Source organism: Panthera uncia, chromosome A2, assembly GCF_023721935.1.
Source record: "Panthera uncia isolate 11264 chromosome A2, Puncia_PCG_1.0, whole genome shotgun sequence".
NCBI lineage: Eukaryota > Metazoa > Chordata > Mammalia > Carnivora > Felidae > Panthera > Panthera uncia.
Window position 1 is genome coordinate 110769788 of NC_064816.1, and position 26461 is coordinate 110796248.

At 39.3% G+C, this 26461-nt stretch overlaps 1 protein-coding gene and 1 pseudogene across 4 annotated transcripts in view; one reads left to right on the plus strand and one right to left on the minus strand.

The window, feature by feature from the left end:
* Positions 1-11267: 11267 nt before the first annotated feature.
* Positions 11268-12495, minus strand: LOC125930436 (heterogeneous nuclear ribonucleoprotein A1-like; annotated as a pseudogene).
* Positions 12496-15371: 2876 nt separating this feature from the next.
* KLHL7 (kelch like family member 7) overlaps positions 15372-26461 on the plus strand; it is a 69480-nt gene continuing 58390 nt past the window's right edge. The window contains exon 1 of one of the 4 annotated variants that reach the window (XM_049642890.1): positions 15372-15450. Coding sequence is in view for 1 of the 4 variants with exons in the window: in XM_049642888.1 (XP_049498845.1) it covers positions 15633-15752 (120 nt within the window). In the remaining 3 variants the exon portion in view is untranslated. Of the gene's footprint in view, positions 15753-26461 lie in introns of all 4 variants that reach the window. The other 3 variants (XM_049642888.1, XM_049642892.1, XM_049642889.1) reach the window with 3 other exon arrangements.

The window sequence follows — 26461 nt, forward strand, 5'->3', positions numbered from 1 at the left end:
GCAAGCTCCACACTGCCAGCAAAGAGCCCAACTTTCTGGGGCTCGACCCCATGAAACTGTGGTGAGATCATGACCTGGCTGAAACCGAGAGTCAGTGCTTAACCAATTGACCCACCCAAGTGCCCCTGAAGTATTTTAGTTTTATGTAGTCCCACGTACTTATTTTTGCCTTGGTTGCTTGTTTTTAGTGTCATATCCAAAAAAGTCATTGTCAAGACCAATATCACAGAGTCTTTGACCTATGTTTTCTTCTAGGAGTTTTACATTTCCAGTCTTAACATTTCATTCTCTAATCCATCTTGAGTTAATGTTTATGAGTGGTATAATTTAGGGTTCCAATTTCATTCTTCTGCATGTGACTATCCCATTTTTCCAAATCATTTATTAAAAAGCCTATCTTTTACCCATTGAGTATTCTTGTCTCCCTTGTCAACTATTAGCTAGCTTTATGGGTGAGGGTTTATTTCCATGCTCTCAATTCTATTCCATTGGCATATAAGTCTATTTTATGCCAGTACCATACTGTTTTGACTACTATACCTTTGTAGAATAGTTTGAAATTGGGAAGTGTGCTGCCTCCAGTTTCATTCTTCTTTTCTCAATATTGCTTTGGTTATTCAGGACATTTTGTGGTTCCATAAAATTTTAGGATTGTTTTTCTATTTCTGTGAAAAATCTCATTGGAATTTTGATAGGGATTGCATTTAATCTATAGATGGTTTGAGGTAGGAGAGACACTAACAATATTAATTTTTCTGATCCATAAACATGGGGTATCTTTCCATTTGTTTCAACAAAGACTAATAGTTTTCAGTGTACCAATCTTCATCTCCTTGGTGAAATTTATCCCTAAGTATGTTATCACTTTTGATGCCATTTTAAATGGGATTGTTTTCTTTATTTCTTTTTCAGATAGTTTGCTGTTAGTGTAGAGAAACACAACTGATTTCTGTATGTTGATTTTGTAGCCTGTAACTTTACTCAAGTCATTGATTAGTTCTAACAGCTTTTGGGTGGATTCTTTAGGATTTTATTTTTTTAAATATTTATTTATTTATTTTCAGAGAGAGAGAGAGAGAAAACAAGCAGGAGAGAGGCAGAGAGAGAGAGAGACAGAGGGAGAGAAAATCCCAAGCAAGCTCAGCGCTGTTGGCGCAGAGCCCAACATGGGGCTCAGTCTCACAAACTGCGAGATCATGACCTGAGCCAAAATCAAGAGTCGATGCTTAACTGACTGAGCCACCCAGGCGCCCCATAGGATTTTCTATATATAAGAACATATCATCCTCAAACAGAGACAATTTTACTTCTTCCTTTCTAATTTGGATATCTTTTATATCTTTGTCTTGCCTAATTTTACTGGCTCAGACTTCCAGTACTATCTTGAGTAGGAGTGATGAGAATGAGTAACTGTCTTTTCCTGATCTTAGAGAAAAAACTTTCAACCTTTCACCATTGAGTATGATATTAACTGTGAGCTTGTCATATTATGTTGAGTTACATTCCTTCTATACCCACTTGTTGGGAGTTTTTCTCATGAAAGGATGTTGTATTTTGCCAAACTTTTCAGCATCTATCGAGATAGTCATATGATTTTTATCTTTCATCCTATTAATGATGTATCACATTTATTGATTTGTGTATGCCAAACTATCCTATATCTCAAGGATAAATCCCACTTGATCAAGGTGTATGATCCTTTTAATATGCTATTGAAGTCAGTTTTCTAATGTTGCCAATTTTTGCATTTGTATTTATCAGGAACATTAACCTGTGGTTTTCTTTTCTTGTATCATCCTTATCTGACTTTGGTATCAGGGTAATGCTAGCCTCATAAAATGAGTTTGGGAGAATTCCTTCCTCTTTTACTTTTTGGAAGAGATTGAGAAGAATTGGTATTAATTCTTCTTAAAATGTGTGGTAGAATTCACCAAGAAAACCATCTGGTCCTGGCCTTTATTTGTTGCAAGGTTTTGATTATTTTTTTTTTTAATTTTTTTTTTTAACATTTATTTACTTTTGAGACAGAGACAGAGTATGAATGGGGGAGGGTCAGAGAGAGGGAGACACAGAATCTGAAACAGACTCCAGGCTCTGAGCTGTCAGCACAGAGCCCGACGCGGGGCTCAAACTCACGGACCACGAGATCATGACCTGAGCCGAAGTCGGCCGCTTAACCGACAGAGCCACCCAGGCGCCGCAAGGTTTTGATTATTGATTCAACCTCCTTACTTATACTGGTCCATTCAGTTTTTCTATTTCTTCATGATTCAGTCTTGGTAGGTTGTATGTTTCTAGGAACTTATCCATTTCTTATAGGCTATCCAATTTGTTGGTTTATAATTGTTTATAACAGTCTCTTATGATCCATTGTATCTCTGTGGTGTCAGTTGTAATGTCTCTTTCTATTACTGATTTTATTTACTTGAGTCTTCTCTTTTTTTTTCTTGATTAGTCTAGCTAAAACTTTGTCAATTCTTTTATCTTTTCAAAAAACAGCTTTTATTTTTGTTCATATTTTTTATTGTTTTTTTTTCTGGACTCCATTTTATTCATTTATTCTCTGATCTTTATTATTTTCTTTTCTTTTTTTAATCCAACATTTTATTATGAACATTTTCTTTCTTTTCTTTATATAATTTATTGTCAAGTTAGCTAACATATAGTATATACAATGTGCTCTTGGTTTCAGGAGTAGATTCCATGATTCATCACTTACATACAACATCCAGTTCTCATCCTAACAAGTGCCCTCCTCAATGCCCATCACTCATTATTTTCTTTCTTTAGTTTTTCTGAGCTTAGTTTGTTCTTTTTCTAGTTTCTTCGGGTGCAAAGTTAGGTTGTTTTAGTTTTTTTTCCCTTAAAGTAGGAATTCATCACTAAAAACCTCCCTCTTTGAACTGCTTTTGCTGCATCCTTTATGTTTTGGCATGTTGTAGATTCATTTTCTTTTGTTTCAAGATTTTAAAAAATTTCCTTTGTGGTTTCTTTTTTTGACTCATTAGTATTCAGGCATTTTTTAATTTTCATGTATTTGTGGATCTTCCAAATTTTGTCCTGTTATTTATTTCTAGTTGCATACCACTGTGGTCACAAAAGATACATGGTATGATTTCAATCTTCTCAAATTTGCTAAGACTTTTTTGCGACATACCATATGATCTATCCTGGAGAATGTTCTGTGTGTGCTTGAAAAGAATGTGTATTCTGCTGTTGCTGGATGGAATGTTCTGTATATGCTGTATATGCTATTAGGTCTATTTGATCTAAAGTACAATTTAAGTCCAACCTTTTCTTTTTGATGGTATATCTATTCTTGAAAGTGGGGTATTAAATTTCTCTATTATCATGTAGTATATTTTTCCCTTCAGATCTGTTAGTATTTGCTGAATATATTGGGTGCTCTAATGTTGAGTACATATGTTTTTACAATTATGATATCCCCTGGATTATTTTTCTCCTTTATCATTATATAATGACCTTTTTTTGTTTCTTGTCACAGCTTTTGAGTTAAAATCTATTTTGTCTGACTTAAGTATACCTACCCCTGAACTCGTTTGTCTTCCACCTGCACAGAATATTTTTTTTACATCCTTTTCCTTTGAGACTATGTATGTGCTTAAAGATGAAATAAGTCTCTTGTTGGGTCTTGCTTTGCTTTTGTATCCATTCAGCCACTCTATTCCTTTTGATTAGATAATACAATTCCCTTAAATTCAGAATAATTATTGATACAAGAGACTTAGTAGTGCCATTTTATTCATTGTCGTCTGCCTGTTTTGTCATTCTCTTGTTCCTTTCTTTTTTTCTCATTATCTTCCTTTGTGAATTAATAATTCTCCTAGTGGTATGCTTTGACTCCCTCTCCTTGTTTTTTGTGTATCCGCTGTAGGTTTCTACACTGTGTTTACGTGAGGCTATATAAAACATCTTATAGTATATTTATAAGTACATTTTATATTGATAACAACTTAACTCCAATTGCATACCAAATCTCTACACTTTTACTCCCCCTTTTATGTTTTAATGTCACATATCTCCCCTTTTTATATTATTTATTCATTAACAAATTACTGTAGCTATAGTATTATTTTTAATACTTTTATTCTTTAACCTTTTTACTAGAGTTAAGTGGTAAACACATCACCATATTACCCTATTAGAATATTCTGAATCTGACTTCATATTTACCTTTACCTATGTAATATATTTGCATATGTTACTTATTATCATCCTTTCACTTCATCTTGAAAAATTCCTCACAGTGGCACCTGGGTGGCTCAGTCGGTTGAGCATCCAACTCTTGATTTCGGCTTAGGTCATGACTCCGCACTGAGCTGAGCACGGAACCTACTTGAGATTCTCTCTCACTCTCTCTTTTTCTCCCTTCCTTTGCCTCTCTCCCTGACTCATATGTGCAAGCACTCTCTCTCTCTCTCTAAAAAGAAGGAAGGAAGGAAGGGAGGAAGGAAGGAAGGAAGGAAGGAAGGAAGGAAGGAAGGAAGGAAGGAAAGAGAGAAAGATTCCTTGCAGCATTTCTTGCAACGTAGGTCTAGTAATGACGAACTCCCTGTTTTTGTTTGTCTGGGAAACTCTTTATCTCCTTCATTTCTAAATGATGATGTAGCTGGATTAGTATTATTAGATAGCAGGGTTTTGGGGTGGGGGGGTGTTTGTTTTTTTGTCTTTCAACTCTTTGGATATACCATCCCACTTGCTATTTTAAGATTTCTGTTAAAAAATCTGCGGATAGACTTATGAGGATTCCTTAAGAGACATTTTTTTTCCTGCCACTTTTAAGGTATTCTCTTTGTCTTTTATTTTTGACAGTTTTATAACACTGTGTCTTAGAGAAGATCTTTTTGAGTTGAATTCTTAGGAGGACCTATAAGCTTGATAAACTTGGATGGCCAAATCTCTCCCCAGATTTGAGAAGTTCTCAGCCATTATTTCTTTAAATAAGCCTTCTGCCCCCTCCTCCCTCTCTTCTCCTCTTCTCCTTCTGTGACTTCAGTAATTCACAGACTGCTTCTTTCAATAGTATCCTATAGTTTATGTAGGCTTTCTGAAAATCTTTTGTATTATTTTTTCTTTGTTCACCTCTGACTAGATAATTTCAAAGGTTTTGTCTCCCACTTTATAGATTCTTTCTTCTGCTCTATCCATTCTACTGTTGATGCTCTCTATTGTATTTCCCCCCTACTCCATTCATTGTATTATTCTTCAGTTCCAAAACTTTCTGTTTGGTTCTTTTTTATGATTTCTATATGTTTGGTAAACTTTTCATTTTGTTCATGTACTGTTTGCCTAATTTCATTGAATTGTCTCTGTATTTTCTGGTGGCTTATTGAGTTTCCTCAAAACAGTTGTTTGAATTCTATAGCAAGTAAATCACAGATCTTCATGTCTTGGAGTTGATTACTGGAAAATTGTTGTGATCATTTGGTGAGATCGCGTTTCCTTGATTTTTTATGTTTCATGAAGTTTTGTGTTGCTGTCTTTACATTTCAAGTGGCAGTCACCTTCTCAGGTCTTCACTGACTAACTTTGGGAGAGAGATACCTTCCATCAGTCCTGCTACAGATTCCAAGACTTTCTCAGACCTATGAATATGCCTGCTTCATGCCTATTGCTCCCTCTTGTGGCAAAATTCTTAAACTTGTCTGGGTCTTCCAAAGCAACAGGTCAAGTACTAATAGTCTCCCTTTTGCTTTTATAAAGGTGGTACTAAATTCTCAAGTTTGTGGTCTCTCCCAGGCTTATAGATTTGGGCTTTCTGCATGTGCTCACTAGCTGTCTACAAAAGCTCCCTCTCACTGCCATTGGGAGTATACACAGGGAACTGGCCATGGGATGGGAATGTGTGTGGTTGAGACAAATAGAGTGCTGGGGGTGCCTGTGGGCCAGCTGGGGGGATCTGCAAGCAAGGCATACCCAGTGGTTCATGGGCAAGCCTCCCAATGGAATGCTTGTCAGTGTAGAGGTTCTGTGTCCCTTTCATACAGTTATCCTGAGTCCTGGATGCTATTCTCTCAGCTGTTCACCACCCTCCAGTCATGCAGCTCATGACTTAGTACTCCGGATTGGGACTAGGGAGAAATGGGGTCTTTTTTAAAAGTTCATTTTTGAGAGAGAGAGAGAGAGAGAATGAATGCATGAAGGAGGGGTAGAGAGAAAGAGGACCCCAAGCAGGCTCCATGCTGTCAGCACAGAACCTAATATGGGGCTCAAACCCATGAACTGTGAGATATAATCCAAGCTGAAGCTGGATGTTTAACTGACTGAGCCACTCAGGTGCCCTGAGATAAATGGGTCCTTTTGGCAGCATCCTGCACAAGTGGGAAAGCCAGGTGTTCATTCACATGCTTTCACTTTCCCCTGTGGGAGAAATCATGTGCTGAGAAGGGCTCTCTTAGTACTAAGCTGTGTTGCTTTGTGGGAGAGTTGATACAGGTAGAGTCAAACTGTTCCTCTTACCCTCACCACTGCACTGTCTTGGATTTGTTTGTTTGTCTGTTTGTTTTTGGCTCCAACATTGTGCTGGATCTTATCTGCTGGACACTTGAACTTCCAAAAAGGATCTTTCGTTGTGGGTGATTGCTTAAATCAGTATTCTCCAGGACCTCCCAGACTATAGCTAAGATAGGCAGATGCCAGTTCATGGGCTACTTCAGGTTCCACAGCCCAAACCAAGGTCTACTACCTGACTCACAAGTGGGCAAGTCCTCTCTCAAATCCCTTGGTATATAGTGTTGGTAACAGAACTAAAGCCAAACAAGGCTACAGCTAAGTCTTCAAGGATATGAAACTGTTTTGGGTCTACAGCTGGGACTACAGTAGATAGGTCAACTGCCTGGGTGCAGGCCTGTCTTCTCAAAATACCCCTCCTAATTCTTGGACTGTACAGGAAATTCACAATCTCCTATCTTCCACACAGGCACTTTTGTTCATGGATAGATGTCAAATTTTATTGTTGAGGACGGAATACAAGCAAGGGAGGTTTTATTCAGCCATCTTGCTGACATCACCATTAGAGCTTCCCCCAATTTTTCTCCGTGCCCCTTTGTAATCTTTCCCTTTTGTCCCTCCCTGTCCCCAACCCATAACCTAGGCAACCACTGATCTACTTTCTATCAATACAGATTAGTTTGTATTGTCTAGAATTATAAAATGGAATCATACAGTGTGTATTATTTTTTGCCTGTCCTGTTCTACTCAGCGAAATTATTTTGATATCCATCCATTTTTTTGCATGTATCAGTAGTTCATTCTTTTTTATTGGCACATAGTATTCCACTGTATGGGTATATCACTTTCTTTTGTATCTTCACCTGTTGAATATGGAGTTTTTTCCAGTTTCAGGCTATTACAAATAAGTCTTCTATAAACATTTTTTACAAGTTTTTACAGGACATGTGCTTTCATTCCTTTAGGATAAATACCTATAAATAGAATGGTTGATTTATCTAATGGTTGATTTATCTAATATCAAATCTAATGGGCATATGTTTAATTTTAAGAAACTGCCAAACTATTGCCCAAAGTGGTTATGCATTTAACATTTCCCACTGGCAGTGTATGAGAGCACCAGTTTTTCCAAATCCTCACACACACTTGATATGGTCAGTCTTTGTAACTTTAGACATTCTTTTAGCATGAAGTGGCATCTTATTGTGGTTTTAATTTGCATTTTCTGACATCTACTGATGCTTATTTCCTATCCATATATATGCTTCGGTAGAGTATCTGTTCAAATATTTTGCTTTCTTGGTTTCCTGCCTCCGCCCCCCAATTGTTTCTTTTCTTCCTATTGAGTGTTCTTTTATATTCTGGAAATGAGTCATTCATCAGGTATGTGATTTACAAATATTTTCTCCCAGTCTGTAGCTTGTCTTTTCATTCTCTTAACAGTGCCTTTTGAAGAGAAGTTCTTGACTCTTGTGAAGTGCAAATTATCAGTGCCTAGTTCAGAGGGCCATGAAGATGAAGGGAATGATATAGAGAAAATAGGTAACAGTGATTGGAATATAGTAAGTGCTCATTAAATGTTAATCTTTGTTGACTTCATTGAAGGAAAAAATGGCTTAAATAATAAAGACTAATTGTCAGCTTAAATCCCCCACTTCCTTACCACTTATGATTATGAGCTGTATAAACAAAATTTGGGGTTCTGAAATAGTTGAGCACTTATCCATTGCTAGTAAGAATATAACTTGGTACAACCACTTTGCAGAACAATTCGACAAAAGCTAGTAAAGTTGACAATGCATATTTCCTCTCTAAGCAATTCCACACCTGGACCATAGAATCTCACACATATATCCAAGGAGATATGTATTTATATATGAATAGCTATGTTTTGGTGATAGAAAAAAAGTCTAAACAACCTAAATGTACCCTAATAGGAAAATGGATAAAGGATGGATATGGACACAACAAAAAATTACATTGCAGTAAAAAAAAATGATAAAGCTGTAAGTATTAAGAGCGATGAGCTTCATAAACATAATATTTGAGGAAAGAAAACAAGATACAAAAAAATACTCCTTAGATTATTTCAAGCCTTTAGCTAGTTTCTAGCAACCTGAAAAAGCTGATTTTGACAGTTCCCTAGTGTTCTTGTCGCTTTCAGGGAGGAATCGATTTTCAGAGGTACAACTTACTCCACCATTTTGCAAGCTGAGGTCACGCTTGTAACTTATATGCTGTATTATAAAATATATGCATGACAAGCATATTTCTACCATTTTTGACTAGAATTCAATGAACACTAAATCTTTTTTGCCTACCATTTTACACAACTGAAGATTGAAAGAAATTTCCACAGACCAGCTTCTGGCTTTATATATTTCACACTTGTTTTTCCTCCACTCCTTATGGTATTGGGCACTGTAGAATATATTGTGATAAGATCTCTGGCCCTACATCTTTACATTGCAGCACAGAAGTGGCACAGTGGGCACAAGGACTATGCCTGGAAGTCATACCTACATTGAAGGGCTGAAAATAACCTAATTATATAGAAGTAACTATGATCCACAAAAGTACATGCTACTAAACCCCAACAAAATGTATCCCAAGCTCAGTTTGTTCTTAGTCATGTCTCAAAAAATCCATGTCCACTCCCACACCACTTTATAGTAAAAGAAATATATAGAGATAAAATCAGAGTAGAATGAGACAACAGACTCAACCTAGTATGGTTACAATATCTTTTAGAAATTTTACAAAACCAAATGACTATATGAACACATTGCTAGGACTCCAACCTTAAAAAGGGCCTATTAGAGATCCTGAATTTTAAGCTTAACCTCACTATATGTCTCTGTCTCTGCCTCTATTTCTCTCTCTCTCTCTCTCTCTCTCACACACACACACACACACACACACCACCTGGTCTCTCCTTTGATTTCTCTCTGGATCTCTGGGTTTCTTTTCCTCTATGTAGTTTCTGCAGACTGCTTTACTCGGCTTATCTATGCACACGGCCCTAAGATGGCTGCCTGAGCCCCTTGTACATATACCCTGTAGAATTGCTAAGTGCCAGCTCACTAACATCTATTTGTCCAGTTTCCAGAGAGAAGCTAATTGCTCTCCCCACCAGTTTATTAATTGGCTTTCTTCGGCTCAGGTGTTCAACTTTGATCCAATAAGCTATACCAAGTATAAGTCTCATAGGACAAGGGTAGCTTTAGAGTCCCATACTGTAAGTGGATAGAATATCAAATAATTTGTGGATGGAAAATAGGAACAGGCTAACCTGATGCCCAAGGCAGTATATTATGGAAAACTCGATTACGTTCAAGCAATAGGTACAGCAAAGTCTTTGCCAAAAACTTCATATGTAAATATATTTGGGATTTTCTCTAAGAACATATATCTTATTTCCCAAAATTGTATTCACAGGGATCCTATTTCAGGGGGATAGGGATTGTTCATAGCACTAGAATTCTGAGGAACACATTTTGGGGAATTCTGGATTAAATAATAACAGTGAAATTATTACTCAGTAAAGTAATATTGTTTGTCTCAGCGTGGCACCAATCTAAGCATTTTTGTAATCCTTATACCAGTTCCATGTGGTAGGTTCTATTCTTACAAATAGAGACGCTGAGGCATAAGAGAAGTTGACCAATTTGCCCCAAGTTGAACAACTAAGGAGTGGGGCTGCTTGACTGGCATCCAGGCAAGGTTTCATGCTTAATCTTGTGCTACATAGGCATACCTTGGAGATATTATGGTTCAGTTCCAAATTACTGAAATAAGGCAAAAATCATAATACAGTGAGTCAAATGAATTTTATGCTTTCCCAGTGCATATAAAAATTATCTTTACACTATAGTGTATTAAGCATGCAATAGCATTATGCCTTAAAAAACAATGTACATACATTAATTGTAAAATTCTTTATTACCAAAAATTGTTAATCATCATCTGAACTTTCAGCAAGCCATAATCTTTTCGCTGGTGGAGGATCTTACCTTGATGTTGATGGCTGCTGACTGGTCAGGGTGGTGGGTTGCTGAAGCCTGGGGTGGCTGTGCCATTTCTTAAAATAAGACAACTATGAAGTTTGCTGCTTCAGTGGACTCCTCCTTTCACAGCTGATTTCCCTGTAGCATGTGATATCCCTGTTTGATAGCATTTTACTCACAGTAGGAGTAAAATTTTTTCAAAATTGGAGTCAATCCTCTCAGACCTTGCTGCTGCTTTATCAACTAAGTTTCTGTAGTATTCTAAATCCTTGTCATTTCAACAGTCTTCACAGTTCCTAACCAGGAGTAGATTCCATCTGAAGAAACCACTTTATTTGCTCCTGCATAAGAAGTAACTCCCCATCCATTAAAGTTTGATCTTGAGATTGCAGCAACTCAATTACATCTTCAGTCTTTATCTCTGGTTCTAGTTCTCTTGCTGTTTCCATCATGTCTACAGTTCTGTCCTGCACTGAAGTCTTCAACCCCTCCAAGTCATCCATAAGGGTTGTAATCAACTTCTTCCAAACTCCTGTAAATGTTGACATTTTGACCTCTTCCCATGGGTTATGAATGTTCGTAATGGCATCTAAAATGGTGAATCCTTTCCAGAAGATTTTCAATTTACTTTGCTCAGACTTATCAGACGAATAACTATCTATGGCAGCTATAGCCTTATAAATGCATTTTTATTTTTATTTATTTTAAAGAAAAATTTTTTATTTTTATTTTTAAAAAATATTTTATTACTTTTATTTATTATTTATTCTATTTATTATTTTCTTCTCCTCCATGCATGAGAGGGAGAGAGAGAGAATCTTTTATTTTTAAAGACATAGTTATTCAGCATCATGATTAGATTATTACATTGAGAAATCAACAGCATGGGTGCAAAAAAAATATCTACATTAAAACCCTTTGTTGGAGTGCATTACACTTTCCACAGAACAGAAACTAAAATAAACTGTTATATAATTAGTCATGAATATAGTCCTCGGGTTTTAGCCCATACACATGAATATTGTCTAAAACATGACTCCTTTGTGGCAGCTAGGCCCTGCCACCACCGTGCTTGGCTGAGCTCACAAACCTGTTGTAACCTGTAGCTTCCCTGTCACTTCTCTGGCTCTCCTCTCCTGCTAAGCTTCGTTTCCCGACAGTAATTAAAACCTTCTGCCACTGCCATAGCTACTGCTGCTGCTGGAACTGCCACAGCCACCTTGGTTTCTGGTTTGACAAAGTATTGGCCTCCACCACCATAGGGCACAGAGCTTCTGCCTCCAAACTTCCCTCCTTGCAGGGGTCCAAAATTTGAAGATTGATTGTTGTAATTGCCAAAATCATTATAGCTTCCGCCACCTCCAAAATTGCTTCCATCATTACCAAATCCGTTACAGCCGTCCCCACTGCCACCACGTCCACCACCACGATTGCCACCAAAGCCACCTCGCCTGCCACCAAAGCCACCTCGCCCACTGAAGTTTCCCCCACGACCAGAGTTGTCATTCCCACCACAACCACCACCAAAGTTTCCAGGACCACTTTGACCTCTCTGGCTGGATGAAGCACGAGCCATCTCCTGCTTAAATAGGGCTCTCCTCACTTCCCAGCGTGGCCATTCACAGTATGGTATTTTTGAATGACAATCTTGTCTACAGAGTCATGATCATTAAATGTTACAAAAGCAAAATTCTCTTCTTGCCACTACCTCGGTCAGCCATGATTTCAGTCACTTCAGTTTTCCCATTCTGTTCAAAATAATCTCTAGGATGTGTGCTTCAGGGTCTTCTTTAAGGCCACCGACAGAAATCGTTTTCACTGTTAAGCGGGCACCAGGTCTTTGAGACTCGTCTCTTGAGACAGCCCTCTCTGGTTCTACAACTCTTCCATCCACCTTGTGTGGCCTTGCATTCATGGCTGCGTCCACCTCTTCCACAATGGCGTACGTGACAAACCCAAAGTCTCTGGAGCGCTTCGTGTTGGATCTCTCATTACCACACAGTCTGTAAGCGTTCCCCCATTACTCAAAATGGCTCCTCAGACTCTCATCGGTTGGTTCAAAGCCCAAACCTCTGATGAAAACCGCAACTGTTCAGGCTCTTTGGGAGACTCTGACATGATGGCGTCTACAGGCAGAAAGCAAGAGAGAGAATCTGCTTGATGCAGGGCTCAACGCAGGGCTCTACCTGGGGCTTGCTCTCACGACCATGAGATCATGACCTGAGCAAAAATCAAGAGTCAGACACTTAATCCATTGAGCCATGCAGGTGCCCCGATATGTGTTTCTTAAATAATAAGTCAAAATTCTCTTTGACCCATGAGCTGCAGAATGGATGTTGTATTAGCAGGCATGAAAATCTTGTTTTATATCTCCATCAGAGCTCTTGGGTGACCAGGGGTATTGTCAATGAGCAGTCATATTTTGAAAGGAAGCAGATCTCAACAGTGGGGCTAAAATATTAAGTAAATCATATTGTAAACAAATGTGCCATTACCTAGGTTTTGTTTTTCCATGTAAATTTAGCATAATTATTAAGGGTCCTAGGATTTTTGGAATGGTAAATGAGCATCGGCTTGAACTTAAAGCCACCAGCTTCGTTAGCCCCAAGAGAGTAACGCTGTCCTTTGAAACTTTAAAATCAGGCATTGACTATTCTCCCTTAGCTATGAAAATACCAGGTGGCCTCTTTTCCAATAGAAGCCTGTTTAGTCTAGATTGAAAATCTGTTGTTCAGTGTAGCCACATTTCATTAATTGCCTTAGCTAGATCTTGTGCATAACTTGATATGGCTTCTACATCATCACCACTTCACCTTGCACTTTTGTGTTACGGACATAGCTCTTTCCTTAAACCTCATGAACCAACCTCCGATAGCTTCAAATTTCTGCAGCTTCCTCACCTCTCTCAGGATTCATAGAATTGAAGAGGGTTAAGATTGTGCTCTGGATTAGGCTTTGGCTTAAGGGAATGTTGTGGGTGGTTTGATCTTCTATCTAGAGCACTAAACCTTTCTTCATATAAGCAGTAACGCTGTTTCACTCAATCATTTGTATGTTCGCTGGAGTAGTACTTTTAATTTCCATCAAGAACTTTTCTTTTGCCTTCATAGGTTGGCTAACAGTTTGGTGCAAGAGACCTAGCTTTTGGCCTATCTCACTTTCAACATGTCTTCCTCACTAAGCTTAATCATTTCTAGCTTTTGATTTAAAGTGACAGATGTATAGCTCTTCCTTTCCCTTGAACACTTAGAGGCCCTTAGGGTTATTAATTGACCTAATTCCCTCATTGATGCATCTCAGGGAATAGGGAGGTCTGAGGAGAGACAGGGAAACAGCTGGTTGGTGAAAGAGCCAGAACACATGTATTTACAAAGTTCACCATCTTATATAGGGACAGTTTGTGGCACCCCAAAATAATTCGAATGGTAACATCAAAGGTCACTGATCAAGAGTATCATAAAAAACATAATAATAATATAAAATACTGCTAGAATTACCAAAATGTGACCCACAAAGTGAACAAATGCAGTTGGAAAAATTGTGCTGATAGACTTGCTCACCACAGTATTACCACAAACCTTAAATTTAAAAAAGTGCAATACCTGCAAAGTACAATAAAGCAAAGCACAGTAAAAGGAGGCATATTCTGCAATATGTAAAAGGATTGTTTTAACATCAAATAGGTGATTACTGTTTCTTGGGTTTTTTTGCCTTGTTACAGATGAGTATTCCATCTCCTCACCTGTATTTCTGCTTTGGAATCATGGATCCTTAGTGACTCCCAAGGCCTTAAGAGTTAGAAGACAGGTTTCCACTTACTTTCAATTAAAATAAATACTTAAATGCACTCATATTCTTCAGTGTCCTGGGGCATTTGATGAAGTACGTAGGGTTTTCCTCATTTCTAATTTCATGAGGAATAAATGGTTTCTATTGCCAGGCTCCAGTATAAAACCTCAAATTATGAACTAGCTAAAATACAAGATCTGAGAACCTCTAGATTAAGAGAAGAAAGATAAAGTGCACAGAGGCATAAATGCCTTAGACTTTCGTAAAAATGGAGGCTTATATACCCCTTGCTTTTTCATTTGAGTTATTGTATAGTTTGTCTTCATGAAGAGAAAGCATAATACTTCAATAGCATGTTATTTTCCATAAAACATGTCTCCATATATACCCATATAGACATAGGTAGAAAATCTTCTACCCTCTGGGTTATGTAGAAATTTTTCAGAATGTGAAACAATGTATAATTTCAAATGATCTTGTACATTATCATGCACTAGAAAGATTATTAGAGTCACCAAAAGTCTTTTCATGCGTTCTGTGATTGAGTTCCGGTAGAACATTTGGGTAAGACTAACTGAAGATTTCTGGTTTCTAACCTGATCCTCTGGTTTCAAACACAGTAATCCAGCCTAAGTAGGCAGGCGTTCCACATCAGGGAGACGCCAACGGTACTGTACGTTTTTGCTCTATGAATCCCAAGCAAATAAATCTTGTATTCTGTGTAATACGCCTTTTACTGGCAGTACGTGAACATCTTTCATCATTTAATAAATATATATTGAGCGCCTACAGTTTGCGTCTGATGCTGCAGTGAAGAAAACACCAATCCTGTTCCTAAGGAGCTTACGCTAACGGGAGACACCCTAATGTGTCCTACCGCCTACGCTTCCAAAAAAATATATATAATCTCACCACATAACCTAAATTTATAAAATCTGACTTGGGGAAATGGAAGCGCACGCTCGTCCTTGGGGCCGCTGAAAGTCAAAACCGTTCCTGCTCCCGGGGGCGACCCAGGCTCCCGCCCAGCGCCGCGTCGCAGGGAGCGGCGCGCCTCTGTGACGCGCACGCCCCGCCCACCGCTCCCTTCATAGTGCCCCGCCCCCGTGAGCGAAGTGCGCAGACTCCTCAGCCCGGCTCCAGTTCGGTCGGGACGCCGCTGAGCCCGCGACGTCGCCTCCCGGTGAGTTTCTGAGGGGGCCGCCAGGCCTTGTCCTTCCGCAGTGGCCGCGCCGGCAGCAGGGCACTGCAGCCGCAGTCCCGGCCGCGGTGTTTGGTAAGCAGAAGCCCCGGCGTGCCCTGAGCGTGCAGCCCCCCGCCGCTCGGCCCGGCCACAGCCCCGGGCGTGAACGGAGCTGACGGAGGATGGCAGCCTCCGGGGTGGAGAAGAGCAGCAAGAAGAAGACCGAGAAGAAACTTGCTGCTCGAGAAGAAGCTAAATTGTTGGCGGGCTTCATGGGCGTCATGAATAACATGCGGAAACAGGTACCGCCTTTGTGGGAGTGACGGACGCCAGGGGGGAGGGGGTCCGGGACTCGCGCCCCTGGCTCCCTGGGCCGAAACCGCGCCCGGTGGTGATCGCGACTCTCCTCTGTCCTCGCCTTTCCTTCCATTTTCGCACGCCAGCCAAGCTGCTGTTAGTAGAGGGTCGCGTTAACCATTTGTCGAGCAGAAGCGTCTCCTCGTCTGCCGGTGCTGCGTGGCTCGCAAGTCAGGCTCCTGGGAGACTCCTGGGCTGGCATATTCGGCATCGCGTATCGGTTGTGTAACAGCTCTGCCCTAGTTATCTCTTTGTGAGGCGAGGATCCTTCTATTGGCGAGCCGCCGCGTTAAGGTGTCGTGAGATCTCGTGCGAAGAAGCCCATTGGCACAGCCCAGCCCGAAGCCCCCTCAGAAGGGAGAAGCATTGCTGGCCTGAAATCAGCTACTCTTAGATAAGGATCCCCGCCCCTCGTCTGTGTTCCCCGGGTGGAGCTAGTTGAAGGCAAATCCTCCTGTACGTGTTAATTTAGAGCAGAAACAGTCACCGATAAATACCGCGCAGTCTTTTAAGGCTCCTCTGCGCCTCTGTTATTAAGAGGAGCTCTTTGTTCTGTCCTTGACGTGTGGCGCATTAATGACCGTCTTCACGTCGGCGAAAGGTGGGTGATGAAAAGAACGGATTTTAACGTGGAGGATGTAGACAAGAGAGGTTTTTTGGTGGGTTTTTTTTTTTTAATTCCATAACATCTTATACCAATAAGTATAGAAAAGTCACTTGGTTACCGTAAGCTTTATTTATAGCAAAGGCTTCTTAGATGTGGGAATGTTTCTGTTCTGTAACTGTGGTCCTGTTTCCAAAGAAGACAAAAGCAGGGTGTATGAATAACTGCAGAACCTGGTTTGCTTATCTAGTGGTTTTGATGGGAATATGGAGAACAGTACAGGAATTTGAGATTTGTAATTAGATCCTAGCTTCTGATTTCTTGAAGCAAACTCTGACTGCAGGGATCTTGTCTTTGTTCATCAGCTTCTGGCATGGTGCATGAATGCGGTAGATATCTGTCTGAATGCCTTTAAATCTTCCCCGGCTTTTGTGCCGAAGTCACCGTGAATGTCTGCATTCAGTATTGTATGTACCTGACTTTAATGTATCTATTTTCATGTATACATTCAAGTTCCTTTCATGTAAACCTTTTTATATTTGCAACACCGGTGACTTCAAATTACTGGTGCATTTAACAAGTGTGTGCTCCTAAAGGGTAGTTGAACACAGTTAACCAGTGCTCAAATTTGTTTCCAGCAATCCTCCCCCCCCCCCCGCCCCCCTCCCCCATCCCCAGAGAGGTGGTTTCATCTGTGGACTCCAGCATTGTAAAGCTTGCCTCATTCCTTATGTAGATAGGTTGCAGCTGGGTTGCAGCATCAGCTGTTTACTTGAGGAAAAGGGGATTGTATGTTTAACTGTTTGGGTTCAAAAATTGAATTGTATCCATTTCTTAGATTTAGCTTTAGACTATGTTAACCTCTGTTTATCCACTGTTAAACTAGAAATAAAGTTACTGAAAAATCAGGATTCTGTTACTGTGTAGTAGGGGAAAATAGAGCTAGAACAACCAGAGATCTCTTCCACAGTGGTTCACTGATCTTAATCTGCGGGTTCTCTTTTTTTTTTTTTTTTTTTTTTTTTTTTTTTTTTTTTTGGGACAGAGAGAGACAGAGCATGAACGGGGGAGGGTCAGAGAGAGAGGGAGACACAGAATCGGAAACAGGCTCCAGGCTCTGAGCCATCAGCCCAGAGCCTGACGCGGGGCTCGAACTCACGGACCGCGAGATCGTGACCTGAGCTGAAGTCGGACGCTTAACCGACTGCGCCACCCAGGCGCCCCAGCTGCGGGTTCTCTTTTTGTCAATGGCTTTGCATGTTTTTAAGGTATTCTCCAGTAGAATTTTCACCAACTTCATGGAATCCTTTTGCAAGATGTGCAGTTTCCTTTGCAGTTGATGTACATTGTACTCGTATTGTTCTGTTTAACGTAACACAGGAGAGACTCACCAAGAATGACTGACAAGGGCATTTGATGGGATTGGCAGAAATAGAAAGTGGTCTGAGCCAGAGGAAGAATGTTTGAATGAGAACCAGTTTTATAAGTGTTCTTGTTCTTCAGTGAATATTTTTGTATTGTGACTCTTTTTGCTTTCCCATATGACTTCATTACTTTGGGGATCAGGATAATGAGTGCCTAGATGACAAGGACCCCTCTGTACACACCCAGAAACATTCTTACAAGAACTTGAGAACACTGAAATTAGAATACCTGAATTCAAATTCCTGCTGTACCATTAATTAGTTTTGTGATCTTAGATAAATATGACTTAGGTCATTTCATCTCTCCATAACATAGCAGTCAATTCTATACGTAGTGGCCAAGGAGGTTGTACAGAGCCAGCAGCCTCAGCTTCTTATGGGCCTCTTTTCCTTCATCATCCTTGCAGTCATTTCTAGCCTTTTATTTTTAAGTAAACTTTCCAATGAAGTAGAGAATTCACTAAAAGGATACAAATCATAAACATGCAGCTCATTGAATTATTACAAACTAAACACACCATCAACGATAAGAAATAGAACATGAAGAGTACACAAGAGGTCCCCCTTTACACTCTTCTGAATCACTACCCCCCCCACCAAAGGCAACCACTGTTCCAACTTCTGTCACCATAGATTTGTTTTTTCTGTTTTTGAACTTATATAAATGAAATCCTACTGTATATATTCTTGAGTCTTGGCTTCTTAAAGCTAACATTATGTTTGTGAGATTTATTATGTCGTTCTGTGTCACTTTAGTATATCCTCGTTGTGCTTAGTATTCCACTGTATGAATACACCACATTTATCCATTCCATCATTATGGACATTTGAGTCATTTCTAGTTTGGCACTATAAAGACAAGTTCTACTTGGAATGTTTTGTATATTTTGTACATGTCTTTGGATGTGTGCATGTCTGCATTTCTGTTGGGAACTACGTAAGAGCGGAGCTGTGGAGTCATAGGTTACACTACATTTAGCTCTAATAGACACTGTCCTGTAATTTCCAAAGTTGTGTCAGTTCATGCTCATTCCAGTTGTGTACGAGAGAGGGTTTTGCTCTCATCTTTGTCAGCACTTAGTATTGTCAGTCTTTATAACGTTAGCCATTCTAGCGGGTGTATTGTAGCATCTTATTAGGTTGAGCACCTTTTTATTTCCCTAACTTTTTGTTTAGATTAATTTTATTACCTGATACACTAGAGAGGGGCTCTACAAAGGAGGCCTGGGTCATAGTCACTACTGCTCCTATCCAGTTGCTGTCACTGTGTTAATGAAGTCTAGGAGACCCTTAACATTTGAGGGATATGTTTTGAGACCTTTTGGAGTACCACTGTAGTTTATAGTTTTCTCATGTTAAGTGAATTAAAGCATAATTAGAATTTAAGAGCTTATGTTAAAGCGCTATTGAGAATTATGTGAGAGAACCAAAAAAAAGCTGATTTGAAGACTGGATGCTGAGCAGTTAACTGGGATTATTTACCAACTAAAAGGACTCAGCTTCTGTACAGTCACCTCTTAAAGATTGTTAATTACTAGTAGTCATTTTCTTTAGGGTCTCTTGTGAATAATCTAAACCCTCTGCATTAAATCTTCAGTAAGAGAAACACTTCTTGGGCATGTATTTTCTACCAGCTTTGTCTTACTTAATTCAGCTAACAATTCCCATATACAACTCCCATCATTCAGACCTTCCTATTCTTAATTGCTGCCTTCTCCTTTTGTCTGCCCAGTTTAGGAGATAATCATCTCTCTCTTCACTCCCTTTCAAATGCCCCAGGCTTTCTTGACATTCAGCCTTTTTTTCACATCCATCTGGCCAAAAGCATTGATGACAATTTACCTTATTTGTGCAAGGCTTCCAAGCACAGCTGGAGAATATCCCATTATTGAACAGTCCTCTGCTAGGTAAGTCCTAATTTCAACAGGGCTGTCAGTACTGGTGATCAATCCTACTTTCCATTAATTTTACTGTTTTTCTCTAACCTGAGTCTTTTCTCTATATCCTCATTTTCAGTAGGGCATCCCTCTTGTGATATCACAAATAAATAGAAGACATTAGTTTGGAACTATCTAACTTTTAACTTTCTACCACCAAGTCTTTAAGCCTATTTTGTCACATTTTATTTTGCTACCGTGAAGAAGCTGCCTCTTTTCCATCTAAAGCCAGTGATTTCACCTGGGCTTTGACTCAGTCTGGTCAGAAAAGTTATATTGTTGGTTACTCGCATCTCTGCTAAGCACCCTTAACTTCTTCTTTTCTACTAGACTCTAGCCATCAACATTCAGTCATGTTTTAACCTCCCTAGCTTTTAAGCCAACCAAACCAATACACCTATTCTTAGTCTCAACATTCCCCTGTAAATAATACCTCTCTCCCCCTTGTTAAAACCAAAAGGTAGGTAGATTCACTGCCTTTTTTTGGCTCACTGTTGATTTATTCCCTTATCTCAGTTTGACTTTCTAACTCAGCCCTTCAGATGAATATTTATTGAGACCCACTCTATGCTAGGCATTTTGCTAGATTGTGTAGTTGCAGTGATGAGCAAAACCAGACAGTCCCTGTCTTCATGTGGGTTTTGTCTAGTAAGAGAGACATTAGTCAAGCAGTCACACACACACAAATGTAAAATTGCAACAGTGGTAGGTATTATTAAAGAGAAGAACATAGTACAGTGAGGGCATATGAATAAATCATTTGACATCAAGAAGATTTCCCCAGGAAACTGGTAAATGAACTGAGAGCTGAAATAAGAGTAAGGGCACCTTAAGGAGGAGCCTCTTAGGTAGATGGAACAACAAATGCAGAGGTTCTGAGTCAAAAGACCTACTTACCATAGAATGGCAAGTGCAAGATACTGATTAAAGGCCAGTGTGACTGGAGCACAGAACATAAGGGGGAGGATGGCGAACATGAAACTGGAGAAGTAGAGAACTGTCCATGCATAGTCTCATAAGACATTGGGGGGGGGGGTGCCTCTAAAAACCCCTTCAGATGCGGGGTGTGTGTGTGTGTGTGTGTGTGTGACAGAAACAGAAAAGGGATCTGTGAGTATTTGTTTTTCTTTTGAAAAAGATGGTGCCTAATCTGTGGCCAAATGGGAGAACTCTCAGAGTGGTTGTTGGCAGACCAAATAGGAAGTTGTTCAGTAACTCAGATGGTCCCTTGGACTAAGGTGGTAGCAGCAGTAGCAATGATGAAAAGATGACATATTCAAGATTTAGGAGGTAAAATCAATAGATCTTGGTGATGATAACTCTCACATGTGGTTGTGATGACTAAATTAGATAGCCAAAGTAAAATAAAGCATGACCTGATGATGTTGGCTGTTTTTGTTGCTCTTGTGATATGGTGGTTGATTCGATGCTGAGGGATTTAATACACGTTGTCAGTTATGACCTCTAGGGTTCTAGAATTCATAACTAGATAGATGATGACATTAGCCACCAAGAGAGGAGACACTAGAGAAAAGGATCAAGGCTTTGAGGAAAGGATTATAGGTTGTATTTTAGATATGTTCAGTTCACAATGCCATGAGACAGTAAGGTATATAATGAACTGACAGGTTTGAGAGTTGTGGGTTAAAAGTATAAATTTGTGGTGCACCTGGCTGGCTTGGTCAGTAGGTAGAGCAGTAGAGTGCACAACTCTTGATTTCAGGGTTGTGAATTCAAGCCCCATTTTGGAGATAGAGTTTACTTAAAAAAATTTTTTTAAGTGTAAATTTGTGATTATCTGCAGATAGAAGATAACTTTGTTGAAACTATGGAGAGTCAGGAGTCTGGGATAAAGAATAGGAAGGAGCCTATAAAGGAGACCCCTCCCCCCCCCCCCCGCAAAAAAAAAGGCCAGAAGAGTAAGAGGAAAGTGAGAATTTTCAGAATCAGGGAAGACATTGTTTCAGAAGGAGGATGGCAAATTTTGAAGCCTATGAGAAGTCAAGATATGATATAGCAACACAGGGGAGTTGTTGACTGTAGTGTGTTGTTTTGATTGGAAGACAGATGGAAGTCAGATTGGCATGAGTAGGATATGAGACCATTGAGACAATATTTTTGGAGAAACTTGGCCCAGAAGGGAGTAGGGGAGTTCAAATGAAGGTTGTTTGGTTTCATGTGTTTAAACTCGGGAGATATAAGTGTGCTTCAAAACTGAAAGGAAGAATTCATTTGAGATGTTGAGGTTGAATGTATATGAAACAGAATGTATAATTGATAGATGATTCCTGAGATAAGATCTAAAGTAAAGGTAATCTGTCATGGGAGGAGGATAGTTTCTCTTTCATCAGAGTGGGAAGGAAGAGTGGTTGGAAGAGAGGTTTGGAATCAGAATAAAAGACCCTCTGTCAGAGGCTGTCTCTCTGAAAAGTAGCAAATGAGACCATCTGCTGAAATGAAGAAGAAAATGAAGTTAGAGGTTGAGGAAAATAGTTTTTGTGGAGTGGAAATGGTATGATGGCTGGCAGTATTTTTGAAGGTTTTTTTTTTTTTTTTGAGGTTAATTACCATGGATTTGTAATTAATATTTATCCTCACCCTGGCCTTCAAAGCCCTGTCTGACCTGATCCCATCCTATTTCAGTCAGATTTCATACCATTGTTCTCATAGCAATTTCACTCCAAGGCACCTGTCTTCCTTCAGAGCCTGAAATGTTGTATCAGTGCTTGTAACTCTTTCCCTCTTACTCATGCTCAGTTCTTACCATAAATGGCACTTCCTCCCTGAATGCCCTTCATTGTGTCAAGGGCATGTACTAGATATACTCTATTTCTTTCCTTCACCTATTGATCTTCTTTATTAGACAGATAAACACTTTGTATGTATGTCTTTGCTACTAGGCACTAAGTTCCTTGAGGGCAGGGACAATACCTGTCTTATTCAGTGCTATATTGCCAACATCTACCACATAGGTGTCAAATATTTGTTAAGTAAATAGTTGATGTCATAGGTATGGTTGATAACACCTAGAGATTGAGGAGGAAGTAAGAAGAAAAGAAGACAGGATGAAATTCTAGAGGAACATCAACATTTTAAAGGATAGAAAGAAAAGTGCATTGGAGATTGAGGTGTGGAAGGAAGAAAGACAGCAGGGAATAATGTCATTGAAACCTAGATATAAGTTACAAAGAAGAGGAGACAGGAGTATCAAATGTAGTAGGGAGGCCAAAAAAAGATAGTGTTCCCTGGGTTTGAAAAGTGGTGCATTTAGCAAATAAAGTTTTAATGGAATGGTGGGGGAGGGAGCAGATTTTAGAGGACAAAGGAAGGACAGAATGGTGAGTACATGGAGAGGGACCTGCCTCCTCTGTGGCCAAGGCTTTCCAGGATGAGATTAATGTTCTTTAAACACCAGCGGTATATACCCAAAGAATACAAAAATACTAATTCAAATAATCATGCATGCACCCTAATGTTTACAGCATCATTATCTTCAATAGCCAAACTATGGAAACAGCCCACATGTCCACTGACTGATGAATAGATAACACGCATGCAAGCACACACACACAGATGCACACACACTTTTTATTCAGCCATAAAAAAGAATGAAATCTTGACATTTGCAACAACATGGATGGAGCTAGAGAATATTATACGAAACAAAGTCAGAGAAAGACAAATACCATATGATTTCACTCATATGCAGAATTTAAGAAACAAACAAGCATAGGAGAAAGAGAGAGAGAGGCAAACCAAGAAACAGACTCTTAACTGTGGAGAGCAAACTGTACCAGAAAGGAGGTGGGTGGGTGGATGGGTTAAATAAGGGGAGTAAAGAATGCACTTTTGTGATGCGCACAGGGGTTGTATGGTAGTGTTGAATCACTAAATTGTATACCTGAAACTAATATTATACTATATGTTAACTAACTAGAATTTAAATAAAAACTTCAAAAAAGTAAAATGTACTTCCAAATTAAAAAAAAAACTCTGGTAGTATAAAGTGCATACTGCCATCATGACACTTACCACATGTGTGTTGAATAAATGAATACAGAAGCACATCTTAAAGGAGACATGATTGTATTAAAATTCCCTGTGAGGAGAAGAAAATCAAGATTTGGGAGCTGCAAGAATCATGCCAACCCCAGAGGCCTCTAGCCTCTCTCTAGGACACTGCCTTCATTGCACCTCAGCTCTGACTACCGCCAGTCTGTTTCTCTTTCAGAGTTTCAAATCCTGGAGAGAGAGGATCTGATAGACCTAGTTTGGGTTGAATGTTAACCCTTTGAATCAATGATCTATGCTAAGGAGAGCAAGGTCACGTAGCACAAACATGATCTTGAAAGGGTTATTTTATGTACTTATTTTATGTATTCCATTTCTGGGGAATGGAGAATTACAAGTTGGGTAGCTACTCCAGTGGGCATCTATTACAAAGATTCATATCATTAAAACAGCTGGCATATTATATATTTTAATACATAATAATATAGCATATAATTTAGTTATATTCTGTTGAACTGTCTAAAATGTGGTTGATTAATATTTAAGAGAGGCACTCTTAATATGCCATCTATGCTAAATGTCATAAATTCTATACTCGGTATCAGGTTAGTCTACTGGCAAATGGTTTGCCAGAATGAAATTAGTTCTTTTTTAGACCTTTGAATTGCACTTAAATTCAATCACAATTTAATATTATACTGTAAGCTTTTATCATGAACAATGATTTTAAAATGTCTTTGTATCTTCTATAAAACTTCTTTTAGTCATGTTGTCTTTAGTCACTCATTGCTATGGGAAACAATATGCTATAGTGGAAATAACTTGAGTTTTGGAATCAAACAGATCTGGGTTTGAATCCTAGCTCTTCCTAATTGTGTGACATTGGGCAAGTCAACTTCTTTAGCCTTTATGTTTATATTTACACAATAATGATTATAATATCATACTGACCTACCTTACTGATGTTGGGGATAGTGAGAGAGAGAATGTGAAAACTCTGATAAATTATTTAATGTTAAATATTGTTGATATTGTTATCACAACGAGTCTACTGGCATTCTTGGTTATCAGCAAAAGAAATATGTTCTCTCTTAAGTCAAAATAATTTATTGTAGGAAGTTCAGAAGCTTATAATGTTGACCACAGGCTGGAAGATGAGCAAGCATGGCAAACAGGCAGAAATCAGGCATTCTCCGTTAGCTAGGCTTCACAAACCCTGGAGTTCATTACAGTGTAGGCACAGTCTTGACTACCTGCTGCTGCTGCCGCCACCGTAAAGAGATTTTTCCTCCATCTTTCTATCATTTGCTCAAGATTCAAAATCCTGAAAGTTGGCATATAATTGACTGGCCTTAGATTGTTTGCCAGGTTTTGGCTCTGGTAAGTGAATAATAGAAACAACTGACTTCTAGTTTCCATAATGAGAGGCTCTGAGAATTGCCCTCTCACCATTTTCATAATGAGAAAATTTTCCAGAAATGGGAGGTTGGGTTTTGTTTTTTTTTAATTTGTTTATTTTTGAGAGGGAGAGAGAGAGCATGAGCAGGGGAGGGGCAGAGAGAGAGGGAGACACAGAATCTGAAGCAGGCTCCAGGCTCTGAGCTGTCAGCACAGAGCCCGACGCGGGGCTTGAACCCACAGACGGTGATACCATGACCTGAGCCGAAGTCGGATGCTCAGCTGACTGAGCCATCCAGGTGCCCCGGGAGCTTCGGGTTTTAATAAGCAGGAAATTGGGTGCTAGGTTGCCAGAATCCACAAATGTCTACTGTGATCTATATACCTCAAGCTGTTAAATACAAACATGTATGCACTTATTCTCATTCCTATAATTAAAAAAAAAAGTCATCAGTCTTTTTCACTTACCATATCTAACTTGAAGTTCAAGATTATTGGTGATACCAGTTTCTTCTATAGTCTTTTCAAGATTCTTAGGCCTAAGTCTTAATAGATTTATTTGATTGTAAAGGGGAAAGTTTCACATAGTTAAAACTTATATAAATATAAGAGCAAAAGGGTGCCTGGAAGGCTCAGTCGGTTAAGCATCCAACTCAATTTTGGCTTAGGTCATGATCTCACAGTTGTTGAGTTCTTGTGCACTGACAGCACAAAGCCTGCTTGGGATTCTCTCTCTTCCCTCTCTTTTGCCCCTCCCCTGTGCATGTGCATGCTCTCTCTCTCTCTGTCTCAAATAAACATAAATGTATGTGTGTGTGTGTGTGCGCAAAGATGAAAATAAAAATGCAAGCCACATTGTTATTATTTAATATTTTTATTATGCATTGTTTTCATGACTTCGTCCTTCCCTGACTATTCCTATTTGTCTTTTGCCAACTCCTCAAGGTTCTTTTTCTGATGGGATGATCTAATCCTTTATTCCTAGGTATCTTGAACCTTTGGTATTACCTATAAAGTCACATTAGTCTTCCATTAATGCTTATTACTAGCTTTAGCAGTACGAGCCTTAGGCGGGAATTTGATTTTATGATATTTATAAGTTGATTAGTTAGCCTGTTGCTGTTTATTTTATTTTATTTTTCTAATGTTTATTCTTGAGAGAGAGAGCATGCGAGCGAGTGTGAGTGAGGGAAGAGCAGAGAGAGGGAGGCACAGAATCTGAAGCAGGCTCTAGGCTCTGAGCTGTCAGCACAGAGCCCGACGCAGGGCTCGAACTCACG